This window comes from Histomonas meleagridis, assembly GCF_020186115.1.
Source record: "Histomonas meleagridis strain 2922-C6/04-10x chromosome Unknown contig_44, whole genome shotgun sequence".
NCBI lineage: Eukaryota > Parabasalia > Tritrichomonadida > Dientamoebidae > Histomonas > Histomonas meleagridis.
Window position 1 is genome coordinate 636,863 of NW_027150887.1, and position 21,530 is coordinate 658,392.

General features: G+C 28.5%; 7 protein-coding genes across 7 annotated transcripts; 4 read left to right on the forward strand and 3 right to left on the reverse strand.

Moving 5' to 3' along the window:
* Positions 1–8,117: 8,117 nt before the first annotated feature.
* Positions 8,118–9,530, reverse strand: GO595_006508 (family 10 glycosylhydrolase; the record flags this gene model as incomplete). Its single annotated transcript, XM_067919869.1, has 1 exon — positions 8,118–9,530. The coding sequence occupies one exon, from the start codon at positions 9,528–9,530 to the stop codon at positions 8,118–8,120; it is 1,413 nt and encodes a 470-aa protein (XP_067773386.1).
* A 5,040-nt stretch (positions 9,531–14,570) lies between these two features.
* Positions 14,571–14,879, reverse strand: GO595_006509 (Transmembrane adaptor Erv26; the record flags this gene model as incomplete). The annotated part of the gene is made up of 1 exon (XM_067919870.1): positions 14,571–14,879. The coding sequence occupies one exon, from the start codon at positions 14,877–14,879 to the stop codon at positions 14,571–14,573; it is 309 nt and encodes a 102-aa protein (XP_067773387.1).
* A 413-nt stretch (positions 14,880–15,292) lies between these two features.
* On the reverse strand, positions 15,293–15,988 carry GO595_006510 (Proteasome subunit alpha type-2; the record flags this gene model as incomplete). Its single annotated transcript, XM_067919871.1, has 1 exon — positions 15,293–15,988. One exon carries the CDS (start codon positions 15,986–15,988, stop codon positions 15,293–15,295), a length of 696 nt encoding a protein of 231 aa, XP_067773388.1.
* A 100-nt stretch (positions 15,989–16,088) lies between these two features.
* Positions 16,089–16,892, forward strand: GO595_006511 (CMGC family protein kinase; the record flags this gene model as incomplete). The annotated part of the gene is made up of 1 exon (XM_067919872.1): positions 16,089–16,892. The coding sequence occupies one exon, from the start codon at positions 16,089–16,091 to the stop codon at positions 16,890–16,892; it is 804 nt and encodes a 267-aa protein (XP_067773389.1).
* A 669-nt stretch (positions 16,893–17,561) lies between these two features.
* On the forward strand, positions 17,562–18,314 carry GO595_006512 (uncharacterized protein; the record flags this gene model as incomplete). Its single annotated transcript, XM_067919873.1, has 1 exon — positions 17,562–18,314. The coding sequence occupies one exon, from the start codon at positions 17,562–17,564 to the stop codon at positions 18,312–18,314; it is 753 nt and encodes a 250-aa protein (XP_067773390.1).
* A 399-nt stretch (positions 18,315–18,713) lies between these two features.
* On the forward strand, positions 18,714–19,184 carry GO595_006513 (40S ribosomal protein S14; the record flags this gene model as incomplete). The annotated part of the gene is made up of 1 exon (XM_067919875.1): positions 18,714–19,184. One exon carries the CDS (start codon positions 18,714–18,716, stop codon positions 19,182–19,184), a length of 471 nt encoding a protein of 156 aa, XP_067773391.1.
* Positions 19,185–19,301: 117 nt separating this feature from the next.
* Positions 19,302–21,089, forward strand: GO595_006514 (EF-hand domain-containing family member C2; the record flags this gene model as incomplete). Its single annotated transcript, XM_067919876.1, has 1 exon — positions 19,302–21,089. The coding sequence occupies one exon, from the start codon at positions 19,302–19,304 to the stop codon at positions 21,087–21,089; it is 1,788 nt and encodes a 595-aa protein (XP_067773392.1).
* Positions 21,090–21,530: the final 441 nt, after the last annotated feature.

Here is a 21,530-nt window from a genome sequence, read left to right on the forward strand (position 1 = left end):
CTTTCTAATATTTACGAAACCGTTTTTTTTCTTATCAAAAGAACGTTTAAAAATGAATTTTAAAGATAGAAAAAAGGGTTTGATCAAAAACTCTCAAAAGCAATGGATAAATCAAAGTAACACAGTGGAAGAACTTCAGGCAAGCCAAGTTTCTGGTTTATATAATGATATCGAAATTCTGAAAATCAATCAATTTGCTGAAATAGATGATTTTTATAAAATACTTTCAGAAATTGATATACTTGTTAAAGAGGTCCAGCGCATACCTACAAATTTTATCATAAAGACTGAATTTCTTTTAACATTTATCAATATTCTCCAGAATTCAGATGACAATGCAAAGACCATAGCTTTACGGATAATTGTCCATGCAATTTTCAAATCAAGAGATTGTTTATTACAATTTATTTCTTCAAATCCAATAGAATATTTATTTTCGTTTTTTCAATCCGAAACTCCTGTTGAACCAATTATTCTTATTCTTAATATTTTTCTCAAAATCATTGAAGCTGAAGAAACACATAATTTTTGCCTTGAAACAGATTTTTTAATTCATTTATTTCACATTTTTGAATTTTCAATTGAACGATCAACATGCTTTGAAATAACCGCCATGGTTTTTGAAATCATTGATTCCTTTGTTCGGAATTTCGAACCTAATGTTATTGAAGTACACATTGGAGAAATGGTAAATTATATTCAAGGACTTATGTTTGATTCTCACATTTCAGAATATACACTACCAATTCTCTGTGATTTATGTGATAAAGGATTTACAGAAATAATTTTTCCGCATAATTTTCAAGATTTTTATCTTCAAAAGTTTGGAGATAACATGTATGAAAAAAGCTTTGGTTATATAGCGCGATTTATTCTCCAAATTATAAAATTTGATCCGCGACAAATATTCAAAATTCCATTAACTCAAACAAATTATATTATTTATTGTTACTCCAAATTCCAATCGGATATTCTTCTGTTGTATCTTCAAATATCATTACAAGGAGAGTTTATGTATTTGTTGGTTAACTCAGAACCATTTCTTTACTTGCTGAGATCTGATTGTAGTTACGAAAAGCAATCAATGGCAATGAATGTTCTGTGGAATGGCTTTGCGAATTTAAGGAAAATCGAAGACAAATTTTCCGTTTTATATGGCGATATATTTGATGTCATGTCAAATGTTTATGATTTTGGAGACGAAATAATTATTGTCGCGTTAAGGAGTTTGTCAGACGTAATATTTAACTCTCAGCCAAATTCGATATATGAAATTAAAGAAGAACAGAAACAACAAATAATTAATATGGCAAACGAATGCGTAAATAGTGAAAATGAATTCATTAGTAATTGCGCAGAACAAATATTAAAATGGTTCGATGAGCAATGAATTTTTTAGACTGAAGGGGAAACCTGTAGACCGACACATTAATATAACCCACGCCTACACTGTGACATATTCATAGAGAACAAATTTAGAAATATATATTTAATAAAATTTTTTTCGATTTAATTTGTAATTTTCTCTCACTTCACGAAGGAGAACGTGAACACGAAAAAATCTTTTTTCTCAATTTTCTTTACATATTTTAATTAATTCATATTTTTGTAACTGAACATATGTAAGAATTTCTATTTGCTAACAAGCTTTTTTAAAATTATTGATATATCTAAAATTTTGTTGTTGGCTTACATGTTTTTCATGGCAGTCTAATTCAATATCATTTTTTTCTCATCTCGCTAATGCAGTAATTTCTTGAAAAAAAATCTATATTTCAATTTTTTTTATCGAAAATATTTACATTTGTAACATAAAAATATCGAAAAATATATTTTTTTTTAAAGAAAGATTTATTAATCATATCAAAAAACGCATTATTTATACAAATATTTAAGTTATTTCATCCGGCATAATTCTAAAGTCGTCAGTTCCGATGATTTGTATACAAGTACATTTTTCTTTTGTAATAATTTCCGCCATATTAAATGTAGAACATCTTTGATCAATTCTTTGTTTTGCCTTTTCTTTATCCAACACGTAATTTTCACTTTTTATATTTTGTTGGAACAATTTATTCGAATTCGATTTCACATATTGTGATTTCATTTTCGAAAATTGTGGTAAAGAAATTTGGGAAATTTGATTTTGTATTAATTCCCAAATTTGGCACTCGTTATACCAATTATCATTTATTAGAATCGGCGCTTTAATTTGTAACAACTCATTTTCTAATTTAATATTAGGGAACAATGGATACTCATTAATTTTAGGTATTAAAGGAACAGAGTTTTTCTCAAAGAAAGACAAAAGTTTTTCTTCCATTTCAGGTGTTCCATGATCAATTATTATTGATAATAATGGATGAAACACAGACAATGAAATTGGAGAAGATTTTTTCTCATAAGATTCCAAAAACACATTTAAGATTTCAAACACAGTTTTTAAATAAGTTTTAGGCTCAATCGATGTAATTTTCATATAAAAAGAGAAAATAATAAAAGAATTTTCAGGTGATGTATTATATAAAAAGTTTTTTATCATTTCCTTAAATGTTTTATCGAATTTATATATATTATTTTTTTCGATTAATTCCATTTCTTTATTATTATTTAATAAATATGGCAAAATAGAAAATATTACCATATTTAAATCAGAAGGTTTAAAGTTATGTAATAAAAGTTCAATTATACATTTAAACACACAAGAAATTATAGGAATTGTTAAATCAGCGGTAATAATATTTATGAAAATTTCATCAAAAACATTATTAATGTTTCGTAATATTTCATAATATTTCTCATCATCTAAAAATATATTTAATATATATAATGAAGTTTGAAATATCGGAAATAAATGTATAGAGTTACATTGCAAAAATTTAACAGAATAAAATAATGGACTTGATTCAGGATTTTCTAAATTTATATTTAACTTGGAACTTGATATTAATAATAATGATAAATGTTCATAAAGAAATGGTGAAATTGGTGTTGGTGAACCTCTTTGATATATTAATGAACATAAAACACTTATCGAATTCGACATAATATCAATTTTTTCTTTATAATTTTCTTGTAATAAGTTAAAATCGAAATTTAATTTTTTCTTAGTTAAATTTTCATTTTCAAATTCTTTATTAATATCATTTAATATTTTTTCATTTTCATTTTGAAAAGATTCATCAATTTGATCGATCTTTAATATATTATATTGTGAATTTATTTCGGAATATTTATTATCTTTAATTTCAATTTCAGATTTATTAATGAAATCAAAATCAATTTTATTATCATTAGAAAATATTTTTAAGATTTGATTCCATAACGTTGAAGCATTCGAATGTGATATCCTTAAATCAGATATCATCCATTTAAATGACATATCGAACATTTCCATTAATTCTTTTTCATTAAACTTATATAAACATTTTATAATTATTTTCACGTTTAAAATTTTACAAATTTCTTCAATGATTTCTTTTGATGTTGGAAACTTTTGTAAATTTGTAAAACAAAAAGTAAAAAGTAAATGTAAATAATTCATAAAAATCGAAGAGTTCTCTTTTAAAAGTGATAAAATTACATTTAATATTAATGATAATATTTGATCATAATCACCTTCATGATTTTGATACTTAAACAAATAAAAATCAAATGATAAAATATCAATTAAAATCGGAATAATTTCTTTTTGATATTGAAGTGCTAAATAAACAATGATTGATTTAGCTTCAATATGAGAAGAAATCAAAAAATTAAATAAAAGTTTTGGATCATTACTTGCGATTTTATCGATTATTAACATATTAATATTCGATAAAGTCGTTTGTGATGAATGTGATTTAGTATCATCAATATAACCTGTTTTAGATAATGATGATAAAAATGATATCGATGAAAAACATCGAAAATTAGTTGGTACATTTGGTACTATACCAGTATTAACTTCTGATAAACGAATGTTACCAAACCATTGTATAATACTCATTAAATAAGTTTGAACATGTTCATTACATAAAAGAATTTGGAACACTTTCGATAAGAATTGTTCCGATGAAAAATAAAAAACTTTTGAAGCAATTTTATTCATTTTTGTGAGTTCTGGTAATGATGTATCATAAGAAGATGAAATTTTCATTGAATTTATTATATTAATAAACTTATCACTAAAAGGATATGAATTAATATAACCAAATAAAGCTAAATGATATATAATCTTAAATGTAACTTTCCGTATTTGATAATTTTGATGTGTAATATAAAATGAAGATAATGATAATATTGATCCAATGTTATTATAAATCAATGAAATAAAAACTTTTTCTTTTTCATCCCATAAAATGATTTTCGTTTTTAATTTGCGTAAATCATTTTTAATATCTTTCGGCTCAGAAAACAAATTACAAATCGAAATCCAAAACAAATAATTTAAATGTGAGTTATTTAATAATGGTAAAAATATTGTTTCTAAGTTATTAATTAACAAATTTTTATACATTTCTTTCGAATTAATATAATATATCGATTTTAATATATCTTTTATACATTCTTTTGGTATTTTAGAAAATGAACTATAAATTGAAAATGTCTTTTTAGATATTTTTGATAAATCTAATATCGTTTGAATTGATGAAAGTTTATATAAAAACAAAAACCAAATTTTTTCTTTAAATGGATGTTCTATTATTTTTTTAGGTTGTTTTATCAGTAAAAATGGTATATTTAGTGAAACAAGTGAATTATTTCTTAACGATTTAAATATTTTATGTAATGAATTTATCATTTCTTTTAATATTAATAATATAATTTCATTTTGATTTTCTTTAAGATAATCTTCATTTATATTAAAATTACAATTCAATGAAATAATTTTCTTAGTTTTTAATAAGTTTATTATTGTTCTAAATTTATATTGTATTAAATTTATATCAATTTTAACATTTAAATTTATAAACATTCGAATTGTATAAGTAAATGAATATAAATCTAAAATATCAGTTAAAGGAATATTCGAAGGAATTTGATTTAATGAATCAATTGCATAAAAAAATGAAGAATATATTAATGATTGTAATTTAAAAGTTAATAATTCATCATTATTATAATTCAACTTTAAAATTAATTCTTTAGCTTCATTAATATATTTAATTTGTGAAAATGTAATTTTATTATTTGATGGTTTATTTTCAATGTATATACTTATTAACAATAAATTTAATACAAAAAATATTTTTTGATTATCAATAATGTTTTCTGTTGAAGATTTCTCTTTAATTATTGTAACTACCATATATTGGAATATTTTCCTTGTAGAATTATCACTCCAAATATTTAATTTCTTTTCTTGTAATAATTGTAATGCTGAAGTTAAAAAGATGAAATATAATAAAAATGATTTCGATTTCGATACATTAAATATATTAATTTTTGGTTTAAATATTTTCGTATTTAAACATGTAAATAATGAACTAAATTTATTAAAAGAAATTTTCGAAATTTCTAAAGTATTTTCTTTTAAAAAATTATAAAAATTTAATTTGTTTCCAATAATTGGAATAGAAACTTTAAAAAGTTTAAAACCAATTTCACGAATTTGTGGAACAGGACTTGAAATTAATACAAATTGCCATGAATATAAATAAGAAATATCATTTTCTTTTAATTTCATACCCAAATATACATACGCTTGTATTATGAAGAGCATTGCATAACCAAATATATATAATTCATTAAATGTTGAAGTTAATTGGTTTGATAAAAATGTCGAAAAGATATTTCTATCTTTTGTTTTAATGATATACGCTTGAATCCAACGTAATACAAAAGCTGATAAATATGAAGACTCAGAAAAGATAAACGATAAAATTTTATTTAATATTTTTTTTGATTCTTTTTCATCAAAATTTTCACATATAATTAAATATAATAAAATTGCTTTCATTATTGTCTCTTGTTCCTTTTTTATCAAAAAAATCGAATTTAATCCTTTGGAATCATTAAAAAGATATGAAAAATCATTTTGCATTAAGTTTGAAGATATTTGATTTATTTCACTTTGAATATATTTATCATCAAATTCTTGAATTGGTAAAATCATTGTATTTGTAATTATTTTAGCTAATTCATCTTCGAAATTACTTTGAGATAATGAATCGATAAAACTATTTGTTGCGAAAGCAAAAGAATTTTCTTTATTCTTATAAGAACATATAAAATTCTCACAAATTTCATATATCTTTTGTTTAAATGTTTCTAGAATTGGATCTCTTAAATTGAGTTTAATATTTTGTAGAAATCCTGTTTTAGGCATTAAAGCATTAATGAAAAATTGGAAAATTGCATCTTGATTTTTATTAAAAAAATTATCTTCTAAAAGAATTTTATATTGATGTTGTACAAATGATACAAAATGTACTGGTTCTGGTTTTGATACAAAAGCTGTTAAGAAATCGCTTAAAACAATTTGGTTTTTTTTGAATTTATCAGAATTTTTTGTGATGATATCAAATATAGTCGGTAAATATGTAGTAGAAAAATCATTTCCTTTTAATATTTGAATTAATGATAATAATAAATCATTGATTTTATGTGTGCCTCGAGAAAATTGTTTAAATACATTTAATAATTCTTGATAATTACCAACATTAATTGCAGTTTGTTCATTGTTTGAAAACATTATTAATGTCGAATAAAAAGAAAATTTGCTGTTTTGCGTTAACCCATCGAATGTTTTCATGATTTTAATGTTAAGGTTTTGTAACTCAATGGTTTGTGGACATTTTAATGAATAACTTAAGAAATTTTGTATAATTTGATTTCCTTTTTTAATTAGATGTGATTTGGTGGTCATATAATTCTCGAGAATATAATTTATGGCTGGAATTAGGTCAGTTACATTACTAATCGGTATATATATCTTGGAATATAATTTAATAAAAATTGAAGATTTGACACAATCTGACTTTAAATTTTGTTGGAAGTTCAAATTAATATCTTCAATAACGATCTCAGGAATTATCTTTGAGATAAGTGAAAAGATGTTTGACCATTTATCAACTGATAAATTTAAGATTCGCTTAAAATTATCATCATCTAAATCATCAAATAAATATTGCTTAATATTGGTATAAATAAATTCTATGTCTTTTGGATTAGGGTCTGTAAGTTTACTGATGAGATTATAAAAAAAATCTGATAAGATATAATGTGATATATATATCATTGAAGCCCTGGCTGGAAAAATACTACAACTGGATAGGAGTTCTCTTATGTACGTGTACTTAAAAAGAGCTTCTGATACAAATGGATTCGATAAGTTTAAAGATATTTTCGGAAAAAATAAAAATATTAATGAAGAATATTCTTTTGGATGAACACGGGCAAGAGTACAGTATTCATTCATTCTCTTTGTGATTTCATCATTATGAAATTGATATTGTAGGAAATATTTATATGAAAATTTATTTATTATATTCTCTTCTCTTGAAAAACTTTGAGGATATCTATCAATTAAAGATTGTATGATTTGAGCAATGGGCTTTGATAATAATTTCAGTAATAAATGAGAGATTGGCTCATCTTCTGCGTATATTTCCATCTCATAAGAAACCGTTAAAAAGCTTCGAACTCTCACGGTTTTTCTTATGAAAATATTCGGATTCAATTAAATGTAAAAAAATTGAATGACCCGATGTTCGAAAATATTCTGTAGTTTATTTATATATTGAAAAGACATAGAGTCGTTCCGACCAATTATTATCACAAAAAATAGCGAAGCGAAGTTAAAAATTTCACTTAACGGTCATTCTTGTTATTTTTTTTTTGACTCTGGAGAGCAATAAGAATAATATTTCATCGATTTATTGAGATTACCACCAAAGCCGCTGCTCAGATCTATAAGTAATTCATTTTCTTTCTTTGTCCAAGCACAATATTTTCTTCCAGATTGATCCATTTCTTGTCTTCCTAATATATGAAATTGAGAAGATGGGTTCAACGTAATGAGATTAATATTTTCATTTTTTTTTTTTTTTTTTTAAATATTACAAATAAAACAACTCATTTTGAAAACACAAAATTATTATCACTTAAAAAGTCCGAATTTATGTCTATTTATATTAAATACTAACATCAACACTTTCTTTAGCTCTTCTCTTGCAGCACACAACAGTTGTAACAACCACAGCAACAATAACGACCACTGCAGCAGCAACAGAACATCCTATTACAATAGCATCATTTGAAGAATCGTTATTATCTATTTCTTCGCTTTCTGTATCCAAAGTTATTTCTAATGACTTCTCTTCTTCTTTCGTTTCTTCTGTTCCACTTTGGACATCAGAAGAAGTTATTTCTTCTGTTTCAGATTTTTCTTCTTTTGTTTCATTTTGTACTTCGGATGTTATTTCTTCTGATTCACTTTGTGACTCAGAAACTTTTTCTGTCGATTCTATTGTTGTTTCTTCTTCGATTTGTTGCATTTCAGACACTTTCTTTATGGTGTCAAAATTTTCCGATGTCCATGCAATATAATTAAACATTCCAATTCCGGTTATTTGGGGATAGTTTGTTCGAAGTCCTTTCATAATTTCTTCGTATTCACTATCTTTCCAATTTTTATCAAATATCGGAATTACTTTCGCATTACTTCCAATGACTTTTTGAACCACCAGATCAGTGATTCCACCTTCACTATAAACCCAATTCGGTTGTTCACCAAAATCATTGAAATAAGCCATTGGTGATACGAAATCAATATCATTTTTAAAAAGTGATAAATCAACTCCAAGCTCATCCCAAAGAGGATCTAAACAATAAAGACCAAGTTGGCATGTTGGTCTTACTCGATTGACAACTTCTCGAACTTTTGTGACATATGATGAAATAATTGATGTTCGAAAAGGATTCCATTTATCACTAAGAAAATCCCACTCACAACCTTCGTCGTCTTCAATGTCGAGGTTTAGATTGATTGGGTTGATATATTCCTTTCCATTATCATTACACCATTTCTCAAATAATTCAAGGCTGGTGGTGCTCATATCCATGAGATTTGAATCAAATCTAACCCAATCAAGAACAATAGAATCAATTTCATAATTGGTAAGAATTTCTTCGATTATCGATAACTCATATGCTTGAACATCTGGATTGCATGGATTAACAAAATATTCTTCATGATCTGATGATCCTGTAAATGGACCTGTTTGACCAATTTTAGTTTGATAAATCATTTGCCATTCAGAATTTTTTTGAATTGCTTGGTAGTCATGAAATTGTGGAACCCATGCTTTTATTTTAATTCCTTTTTCATGAGCAGCTTTGATAACAGATGGAATTGTATTCGTAAAAAATGTAGCATAGGATGTAATCTTGCTTGGATAATATAGAGTACCAGAATTGAATGAATATTCATTTCCCTGTTCATAGTCGTCTTCATCTTGTTTAAATTGAAGTGAAATTGTTGTTATATGAGCATCAACACATTCTTGAATAAATTTGTCTATTTCCATTCCATACGGACTGAACATTTCTGCTACCTTTACTATGATTTCAGAATCATAGTAATTAGAAATTGCGAAAATAGAGAAGATATTAAAAAACATGTAGGAACAGCCAACCGCTATTTATTCAACCGCATAGATTTTATCGTTCTCAAAATTGTGTCGAGGTAAAATTCATTTTGAGTGTTCTCAAAAATGGGGTTCGAGCGGGCTTTAGTTTTCAACATTGGTCAATTTTCAATAATAGTAAATTGAAATTGGCCAACATTGCCGAAGTTGAGTTCAAGGAGTTTCTCAGATTTTATCCCTACAATTCTATTTAGTTAACACGTATTCATTTGATGATCCAACAAAGATATGTATCTTATAATTCCAGAATATGGAGAAAACTATTTTGTTGACTTCACCATCAAATAACCGTCATAATAAGGGGTAAAATGCAAATTTATACTTTACTTCAAAATTGAGAGATATTCAATTTAAGAATTTAAAATCGAAAACTTTAAATTCAAAAAGTCGATTGTGACGAATTCAATTTCTAACAAATTTCGTAGCTTTTCTGCCTCCTATGGTTGGTGTTCATCATTATCATAAATATAATAAATAAATAAATTCATGGTATACATTGTGAGTATATATACCCATTAGTGCTTTCAGCATACATTTCATTGACTTTATTTCCCACACATTCTATGATGAAAATATTTTCAATATAATATATATAAATTCTAAAAACAATAATGTAACAACAAACTAACATACTACTAACGAATATATTCATTATATGTTAAATATCAACAAAAATCATTCTAATAACAAATATTTATTTTTCTCATATTAAAAGATTTATCAGGAAAGTTATAAATATTATCATCTCTTTCATTTTTAATTATATTTAATATTCTTTTTCTTATTATAAAATATTTTTATAAAAGTTATTTAATTTATTATAAAAATAAACAAAACTTCAAAATATTTTTGATTTTGATGATTATATTTTTTGTTAATACAAAGCAATCATATGACGAAGAGACAAAAACACTCACAATATCCGATTCCAATGATTATTCAAATGATTATATGAATGTTACAGAACATCTTATAATTATTAATGTTGGAGAGCTTGAAAGTAATGTGTTCAGAGAATGGCCTTTATTAACATCACTAATAATTGGAGAGTCAGTTGAAATTATAAATAGTAGAGCATTTGCATCATGTACAAAATTAGAATATGTCCAATTTCCAGATAAATTAATGAGTGGAATTGGAGGTGGAGCATTTGCAGAATGCATTTCATTAAATAATATTACAATTCGATGTAATACCATTAGTGGTAAAGCATTTTATAAATGTACAGGACTTGAAACGATAACTTTATATGAAGGCGTCCGAAATATTGGCTCTGATGCATTCATTCTAAAACATTTGGAAATATGGAAATTACTAAGGGAACAACACTTGACGAATGTCTCCCGCCAACACTCACATTCAAACAAATTGATACATTCACTAAGTCAAATACGTTCACTGCATCAGTTGCTTATTCATCTGATGTAACTTTATCTTTAACACATTCTTTCACTTTAACTCAGTCATTCGATTACATTTTATAGTACATATATAAATACAATTTCATTGTAAACATTTGTATCCACTTATAGTTATATATCGACAAATGTCATTTGTTACGATTACACTGTTATATATTATTCGTCTTATTATAGTTATTATTCTGACTTTTATACATTAGTTGTCACTGATGTTACAGCAAAAGATAATTCGATCAAATGAATTGTTAATTGGTATTATATGCGGCGCTATTGTGATAGTTTTGATAATTGTCGGAATGGTAATATTTATGTTGAAGAGAAATAAGAAACAAACAACAGAAAAAAGTCTTTATCTAATGTAAATAATAATACGTCATCAACTAAGGGAGGAAATCACGAAGAAGTGAATTTAATAGTTTGATAAAGGAAGATGAGGACCAATGGATTTGAGTATAATAAAATATGTTGAAATGTGGTAATAAAATTTTTTCTGTTTTTGTTAGTGATTACTTATTGTGAATTATTGTTTTGCATAAAGATGCTGAAGTATGAAATTTGCTTAAATTTACACCGACGACCGTTATACGATAGAGTTGTTTAAATGCTGAAAAGTGACGATGTCCAAGAAGAGAACCAAACACAGCCCATGCATAAAATTCCTTTTTCTGGGAGATGATTCCATAGGAAAAACTTCTTTGATCCATAGGTTTATCTATGGAGAGCTCCCCACAGATCATACATTAATTTTTACGGGTTTTTTTTAAATTAACTATCAATAATTCCACGTATAATATTCAACCATGGGATTGCGTGCCTTATAATCTAGGTGATATCCGAGTCCTTTCCTATCCAGGTACAGATATTGTTATGCTTTGTTTTTCATTGGTTGATAAATTATCTTTTGAAAAAATTAAAACGATGTGGTATCCTGAAATCAAAGCGAATTTGAAGAAACCAGAAATTCTTCTCATTGGGACAAAACCAGATTTGAAAAAATCTATACTCCCATCTCAATGCATTGGCAAAGATGAAGCAATTAATATGGCTCATGATATTAATGCATTTGATTATGTTGAATGTTCATCTTTGTTAGGTGATGGTGTGGAGCAGGTTTTTGAAGTGGCATTATTCAAGGCATTGAAAAACATGCACAAAAAGATTTAGAAAAAAATATTGTTAAAGAATTTTATTTAATCTTTATTACTGATTACAAATGTAATTTAAACTTCTTATTAGTAAAAATTGGCGTAAAAGTGTAATATTTTCTTATTAGTAGTAAAATAAATACTTTACGATAAAAGTTAACAAAATTTTATACCTTAAACTATTGAAGGAATTATATAAAAAAAAATTTCACACGATGATTCTCAATATCACTTGAATGATAATTATAAATTTGCTCATTTGATATAACAAAATTTTGTGAATTTTGTTACTTAAGTATAGTTTGTTCGAGGTTAGAAGGTAGGAAAAATAAAGCTAGGTTGTTGCTTTAAATCATTATTGCATATTTTTGAATTTTGATTTTCTATCATAATTCGGCCAGACAGTTAAAAGTGCAAAAACTTTTTTTGAGTTACAAATAGATAAATGGGAAATTTTTATCTTTCAGCTTTATCTGGTGATTTTAAGTCAAACGAAGAATACTTTAGGTCCAAGGTTTCAGACGAGAATGAATTTTTAGAACAGTTTGGGTCTCTAGATAAAAAATTAACAATACCAAATTTTCAACTTATTTTCTTTAGGGAAGGAACAGAAAACAAGTGGGGAAATGCTGAAAATAAAAGAGGAGGAAGATTTTTAATTTACTTTCCATCTAATGTTCAGGCCATTCGAACTTTTTGTCTTTTTTCAGTTGAATGGATTCAAAAAAACATTAGCTTTCATTCAAACATTGTTGGGTTGGTAGCGCATACTAAACCAAATGCAAACATTTTGCAAATTTGGGTAAATGATGGGCTTGATTCAGAAAATTTAAGCCCAAGGTATGAATATCTTATTAACTGGCTTATTGGTTCTGCCTCAATAGATGAGTCTGTGGTGAATGATGAAATACAAATTGAATTTTTACTTCATCCAAATTATCGGGTATATAGATCAAACGATTCAAGAATTTCATTAGCAAACGAAATGAGAGCTCAAGCCATACAAATACCATCTTTTCAATATTGCATTAAGCAACTTTTTAGTGACGAAGAAGAAGCACCAGTTGTTCCTAAATTTGATTTAAAGATTGCAACGATGCATAAAAGGTCACGAAAAGAGAGGAGACTTCGGCCTTCATATGTTGACTCTCTAGCAGTTCAATGATTTTATCCTAAAATGTGTTTTTTATTTATTTGTTTTTTACAAAAATATTATACGCAAATCAAATATAGCTACAATACAATTAAAACAAAGGAAAAAAAATGTTTTCAGCCGGAATCGCCACTTTTAACCACTGGATAATCAATGAGATTTGACTATGTTTGTTAATATGAAACTTAGGCACCAAGAACTATTAAAACTAGTTTTTATTGGTGATTATTCCACAGGAAAAACTTCCTTGATTCATAGGTTCGTTTATAATAACTTCCCTACAGATTATATTCCACGAACTTTTGAAGGTTACAAGGGAAAAATTACTATTAATGATTCCATGTATTATTGGGCTCCATGGGATTGCCCGCCTTCTGATTCTTTAGAGGTTATCCGAATGCTTTCATATGCACAAGCAGATATTTTTATGCTTTGTTTTTCAATTGTTGACAAATTATCTTTTGAAAGAATTAAAACGAAGTGGTACCCTGAAATCAAAAGTGTTTTTCATAAACCTGAAATTCTTCTTATTGGGACAAAATCAGATCTAAAACAATCCATCCCACCAGATCAATCCATTAGTAAAGATGCAGCAATTAATATGGCTAAGAAAATTGACGCTTTTGATTATATTGAATGTTCATCTTTGTTAGGCGATGGTGTAAAAGAGGCTTTTGATATAGCGTTTGCAAAAGCCGTACATAATAAAAAATGTTTTATTTCTTAACAATATTTTTTCGGTGGCGACCGTTTGGATTGCAACCTTAAATCATAATGTTAAATCTGCATTTGAATTTGTTTCTATTTAAAAAAATTCATTGCTTAATGAAAATCGAAAAAAGTTTAATGATTAAATATTTTTTTAAATGTAATTTATTTAATGTTAGATTTGACTTAGGATCTTATTATATTTATACATATCATTAACTTATGATCAGACACTAATTTTCAATATTAATAATGAATCTTAATAAAAGTTATTATGATATGAAAATCAATAAAAATAACAAATTATTCTCATGGATGGTTTAGATAAAATGAATTTTCAAATATACACTTAAAGAAAAATATTTTCAAGACTGATATTAAATATTCAAATGAAAATTGTTGATTATGAAATTGTTTCTTATTGATAGATCAATAAGTTGGAAAAATTAGAACAAATTTTTATAAAAATTATGAAAGAAGAAAAATGCATATTATTTTTTATTCCATGATTTTAGTCAGACTTATTTCCGCTATGTGGGAGCACTTCTTCTGCCTTTCTGAAGAGGGAAGAGAAAACGTCTTTCATGACCGACTTTGTCTGTACTGATGTCTGATTCTCTTTTTCGTTAGAAGAATCATCTGGTTTTTCTGATTGAACAGTATGTACTTCCTCAACTGCAGTGAGCGATGTTATAATCATTGTGGGTGCTGATAAAACATAAAACATGAAATATGACATTTTTAAAAACAATGAATGATCACTTCCAAGGAAATAAAACAACATGAAGAAAGCAGAAAACACCGTAGAAATTATACCCATTAAAAAGTCAACTCCGAGATCATTGGTAATGAAAGGAAATTTGTGAAAAACAAAATAAAGTAAAAATCCGTTTGATGCCCAGACAAAGGCCGTTACATACATCGGGAAGCTTGATCCAATAAATAATAATGAAGACAATAAAATCAAAATAATGTAAATTTTGATAAATTTAACAGTTGCTTTCATTTTTTCTTCAAACAACTCAGACGTATAATACCCAAGTGCAATAAGCATTGTGATTAAAATCATTAAAAATGCAAATGATTCAAGAATAAGGAAAAACATTTGGATGCGGTTTGTAATTCCAAAACTGCCATCGAACGTTTATACGATAGAATTAAAAAGTGACATTTCTTGACACATTTATTTAAAATTTGAAATAACATAAAAAAAGATTAAATGAGCAATTACGTTTAGACTTCTGTGAGAAAATCTTTGATGTCTGTTGTTGAAAGAATTCTGAAGTTACGGTCCTTATCAACAATTCCAATTTCAATCAAATCTGCAGTAAGTTGTCCATCAAATCCTTCTTTAAGTGTGGAAATAGCTGTATGAATTGCATCATCAACTGATAAGTCATCATTATATCTTCTTTCTAAAAATGTTCTTGATCCATCACTTCTCTTGCCGAGAGCAGTGGCTTTCCATGCCCAAAATGCACCGGATGGGTCAACTTGCCAAAGAGTTGGTGTATCTTCCCAACCAATAATGAGGAGTGAAACACCAAATGGGCGAACACCACCACTTTGTGTGTATTTCTGATTGACAGCAGCAGCTTCTTTGACAACTTCTCTTGTTGGCATTTCAACACCAAATCTTAACTTATATTTCATTGCTGTTTTTCTGATTTTTTTGACTAATACACGATAATCGGTTACAACGCCACTATAGACGCAACCAACATTTGGGTTGATAGCTTGAATCTTCATGTTTGTGTTACGTTCAGCTAATGGAGAAATTGGTTTTGATTCACACGCAATAACTGCTCCATTCTTGGCTTTAACACCTACACATTGACCACCAAGGGAAACAGCTTTGAGAGCATGTTCAATTTGTCCTAATTTACCTCCTGAAGAGAAAGTTGTGAGAGAGAAATCAGTATCACCCATTATGGAATTTAACTGAGTTTGTTTGCATTATAGTTGGTCAGGCAAATTGCACTTTTGAATAAACGGTCGATATAAGTCATGTGATATGAAAATACGATAGATGTCTGAGGAAGAAGATTTCCCTGAGTTTGATGACAAAGATGTAAACATTAACCTTGAATTACTCTCAAACATTCAATATACACAACCAGTGTTTCGAGAAATGGAAGATTTTTCTATTTCATCTTTAATTTATCATGGAAATATGTCATCTTTATTTCATGGTAAAATGAACGGCCAAGAAGCTATCCTTGAAGTTTGCACTCGTATTCCATTTAAGCTTGTTTGTAGAGAAATATCTCTTTTAAATGAATTAAATAATATTCCAAACATCATCAAAATCATTGGAATTACACGCAACCCATCAATGGGAATTATTACGCTCGCGTATGAACCTTTTCCTTTTTTATCACATATCGAAAGAATTCCACATGAAAAACTTTATAATCTTTTGATTTCCCTTCTATTTATCTTAAAGAAAATTCACAAAAAAGGTATTTGTCATGGGTGGATTTGTCGTTCTTCTGTTATGGTTTCGCCTGACTTTTCACGCGTTGTTCTTTCATCATTTCACTCAGCGGCAAAAATTGACAGTCAACGACCGTTAACTCCGAATAGCATCTGTTCGCCCGAAGATAAATGCGAAAAAGATCCTCGCAAAGATGATATATATTCTGCAGCTCTTTGGTTTCTTTCTTTCTTCAAGGATGATCCTAAAGTTGCACTGAAACAAATCGATTCTCTTCCTATCGAACAAAATCTTATAAAAGTTATCAAATTAATGACAACTTCTGACTTAGAAAAGAGGATTACTGCTGACATTGCTATTAAATATTTACAGAAATTATCTCTAATAGCAAAATAAATTGTTTTTGTATTTCATAAATTCCTTTAACTCATCTATGATATAACCTTTTTTATAAAAATAAATAATTTGCTATTACAAATTTTTAATTAACTAATTTTCTGAACACATGATGAATCTTTACAGATTCACTTATTATAAATTTTTATAGTAAAAGCTTGAACCTTTTATTTAAAAGAAAATTTTTAATACAATTTTTTTTGGTTTACAAGTTTTTCATCTGAAATTTAAAAAATAAGTAGATCATCATTGTTTCTTGTCAATCTTTGAATAAGCTCTTGTTGTTCAGCTAGGTGTCTAGCATTCATTTCATTGATTTGATTTCTTTGTTTTTGGAGAAGTTCTGTATATGAGGGATCGTCAATTTCATCACCGCTAGATTCATCATTTTCATGCGTAGCAGCTTCAATCTGTTTACATATCATCTCCTTTAGTTCTTTTTCTTCTTTTGGAGTTAAATTAATGTTTTCGACTAAATCTTTAACAACGTCATCAATGTTGTCATTTTTTGTATCATAATTAAAATCAATTTGAAGGTCTTCATTGTCTTGATGAACAGTTAGATGAACTTGTACTTGGTCATTTTGTTTTGACATTTTGAGGTTATATGTATACTAAAAGTGACAATTTTGAGGGTGGACCTAAATTAACGAACGAAATTCTTTTGGGATGAGGAAAAAAAAGCAAAAAGGAACAGAACATATCAATGAAAGGATTGCTAAACTTACAAATATTATTACCGTAGCTACAAAGGCATTGAAAGGAGCAGAAAAAAAGCAATCTGCAGCCACAAGAATTATTTTTTGGAACAAAATATTTCCCAACAATATCGTACCTCATATTTCGCCAGTGCAGCAACACTTATCTGATATTTTCCGCAGGCATAATGCAGGCTGTACTAATGCTCAACAATTTTGCTTTGAACTTTCAGTGTTTTTCATTGATTTACCCAAAGAATTCGGCAGTATTTCATCAACAATGCCAGCTCCATATTTTGTTGCTATGCAAAATGCCTTTAAAATTCTTCATTCTCACATAATGTTCCCACCAGGAAATTCAACACAAGATCTTCTCGCAAAGGCCAATGAATTGCCACCAGAAATGCTAAGTCAATTCCGAAACTTTCTTTTTGCAATGGCTTCGGATTTTTCCAATGTTGAAACGATTTCTGATCGTATTTACAATCTTGTTCCAAACGATATTTTTGACTTTTACATAAGCACGCTTCCATCATTTTTTTGGCTACATTTCTCTTTAAAATACGGAAGACCGTTACCTGATGTTTCCATTGACTTTGATCATATTCCTTTAACACTCGAATTTATTGAGGCAATATTTGACATAGAAGGAGAGCCTGCTTTAGAAGATATGATAGATCCTGATTATTTACAAAATTTAAATTTGAAATCTGGTCAAAACTAGAATTCAAATTTCCTAAATCAAACCTGGAAGTCCTCTTTCCATCAGATGTAGTACAACATCTAATGCTTATTTCAATTTAAAAATCGTTTGAAATGAAATAAACATTAATAGGTAATAACATTCCATAAATTGACACAGGCCATTCACCAAATACTAGTTTATATGTATATATATATATATAAATGAATAAATTATAAAAGAATATAAATTATATTTTCATATGAATTTGTATCAAGTTAATTATTCAAAGCTTTTAACATCACACAAGATTATTTTTATTTTTGTTTGGATTAAAAATTTTTGTTTTCCTTTCTTGGTGAAGAAGATTTTTTTGGGAATACGTTATAGAAAACCGCTAGTTTTCAATACAATTTGTCGGTTTGGCCGTCCTTTTACAAGATGTCTAAGCCAACTGTTGAAGCCAAACAGCAAACAACAAAGAAAACAAAGGAAGAAGCTTATGTTGGTCCAAGCAAGGCACAAAACGAGATTGCCCTTGGTGTAGCTCACATTTATGCAACAAAGAACGATACTTTCATTCATGTTACAGATCTTTCAGGTGCAGAAACACTTGTTAAAGTTACAGGTGGTATGGTTGTTAAAGCACAACGTGATCAATCCACGCCATATGCTGCTATGCTTGCAGCTCAAATGGTTGCAGCACGTCTTAAGACAATGGGTATTGATGGTCTTCACATTAAGTTCTCAGGTAAAGGTGGTTCATCACGTCGTCTTCCAGCCCAAGGTGCACAAAGTGCTCTTCGTGCATTAGCTCGTGCAGGTCTTAAGATTGGACGTATTGAAGATGTTACACCACTTCCACATGATTCAACACGTCGTAAGGGCGGTCGCCGTGGTAGAAGACTTTAAAATCGCAAATTTCCAATGCATTTCATTTTTTTAGGTAAAGGATTGGGTGCATAACCGTTTTTAATTCAAAAAGTTTCTTTAAGAACCGTTAAAGTACGTTTTGTACGTTACATTAAAATGAGTCTTCCTCTTCTTCCTGGTTATACTTTCCCAGACCCAACTCGAACACGATTTCATAAAAGCCAAGCCTTCACATTTAAAAATGGTGTTCCTGCAATTAATGAAACAGCACCAGGAATTGGTGGAACTCTTCTTCCAGGACAACAACCACCTAAAGAAGCTATTTCTTCGACTACAGTTTATAATCAATTTCATGCTTCTCAAAACATAAGTTCGGGAGAAACAGTTCCTGCATGGGTAGCTTTTGGATCTCAAGTATTAAGATTTTATGGTTACTTTAAAGAACCTGTTTTTTCAAGCCAAGTTGAGAATTATAGGGTTCGTCATGTTACTATTTTATTTTTCCTTGAAGATGATACAATTCAAATTCTTGAACCACAACAAAAGAATTCTGGCATCCCACAAGGCACATTTCTCCGACGACATCGCGCTCGTAAGGATGATGATTCCTATGTCACCATTGCTGATTTTACTGTTGGTGGTGAATTCACATTATATGGCCGTACATTTTTCATTTCAAGTTGTGATGACTTTACACGTGAATTCATGGAAAAGCTCAATCGTCCAATGGGAGATCTTTCCACAGTTCCTGATGATCCATACATTCAAAAACGTATGTTAAATGAATATGCCGAAACACATCGCCAACGCGGAGTTGTCAAACCCGAAATGTTAAAGCTTCGACAGTTCTTATCTAATGATGGTCATGTCTTACGATTTTATGCATATTGGGATGATCGTACAAATGCATTTGGTAACATTCGAAACTTTGTTCTTCATTATTTCTTAGCTGATGACACTATGGAAGTTGTCGAAGTGTTAAAAACTAATGATGGCCGTGATCCATTTCCAGTTTTTGTTCGACGTTCACAAGTTCCCAAAGAAGTATTACCATTAAGTGAAAATGATCCACGTTTTTTGTCTGCTGATCATTACTATCGTCCATTAGATCTTAAGATTGGGTACACCATAAACATATTAAATCGTCCGATGTTTATCTATGACTGTGATCCATATACACGTAATTGGTATAAACAAAACTATGGATTCACTGATAAAGAGATGGAAAAGATTGAGCCTCCTCAAACGAAAACTAAAGCGACAGTTAAAATGGAAATTCCGCCGCCATCATTAATTGGTAATGATGAAGATACAATACGTAATGTAATGTCATTACATCCGAAGCCTGCACCTAAAGATCAAGTTAAACTTGTTACGAAAATGGGACAAGTTTTACGTTTCAATGCTAAAATGATCACGCGAAATACAGTTGATGCATCACGACGATTTATTATTACGTTCTATTTAAGTGATGATACATTACAAATATTCGAACCACAACAAAGAAATAGCGGAATCATTGGCGGTAAGTTCTTACAAAGAGCGAAAATGAAGAACATTGATACAAATGAATACTTCAAGGCACAAGACTTCGAAGTAGGGAAAGTGATAACTGTGAATAACATTAAGTTCCAATTGCTCGAAGCAACTGAATACGCGTTGTCGTACATGGAGGCGGACCCTGATAACTTCCCTCAGGCGGATTTGTTCGAAATAGTGAACAAGTTAAGGGCTGCGATTAGAGCGTCTGGGAAAACGCCTAAGGATTTGTTTAATAGATATAGCGCTGGAGGAAGAATGGACGTCGAAGGACTCCTCGATTTGGCAAAGGATGTGAGTTGTACAATGTCGTATCATGAGGCAGTAACAATAATGAGAAGATATCAAAATGATAATGATACCAAAACTTTCACATTACGTGAATTCCTTTCGTTCGCACAATAAATTTTTTCTGGTTTTTGGTTTAATAAATAATTACTCGTAAAAATTATAGGGGGTGGAAAAAGTGCGTTCGTCAGCCTTTTTTTTAATGAATAAAAAAGTAAAAGAAATTTTGTTTATTTATTATGATATGTATTCACCTTGAGTTTCAATTGTAATTAAAAGTCTGTTCATCCATTCATTATATACGGCTCTGAAGGTGTCTTTAGGAATATTATACAGTAATGTTTCAACCTTTTGAAAAAGTTGATCTTCATTTTCAAACTCCTCACCTTCGAGCATTTTTTTTAGATATCCGAACAGAAAAAAGTCAGAAGGTGCGAGGTCTGGCGAAAACGGGGGTTGCGGAAGTCTTTTGATCCCCAATTCATTCAATTTTTCATGAACCAAATGAGGCCGGGCGTTATCCATATGCAAAAAATATCCATTCGTTGAAATTCTTTT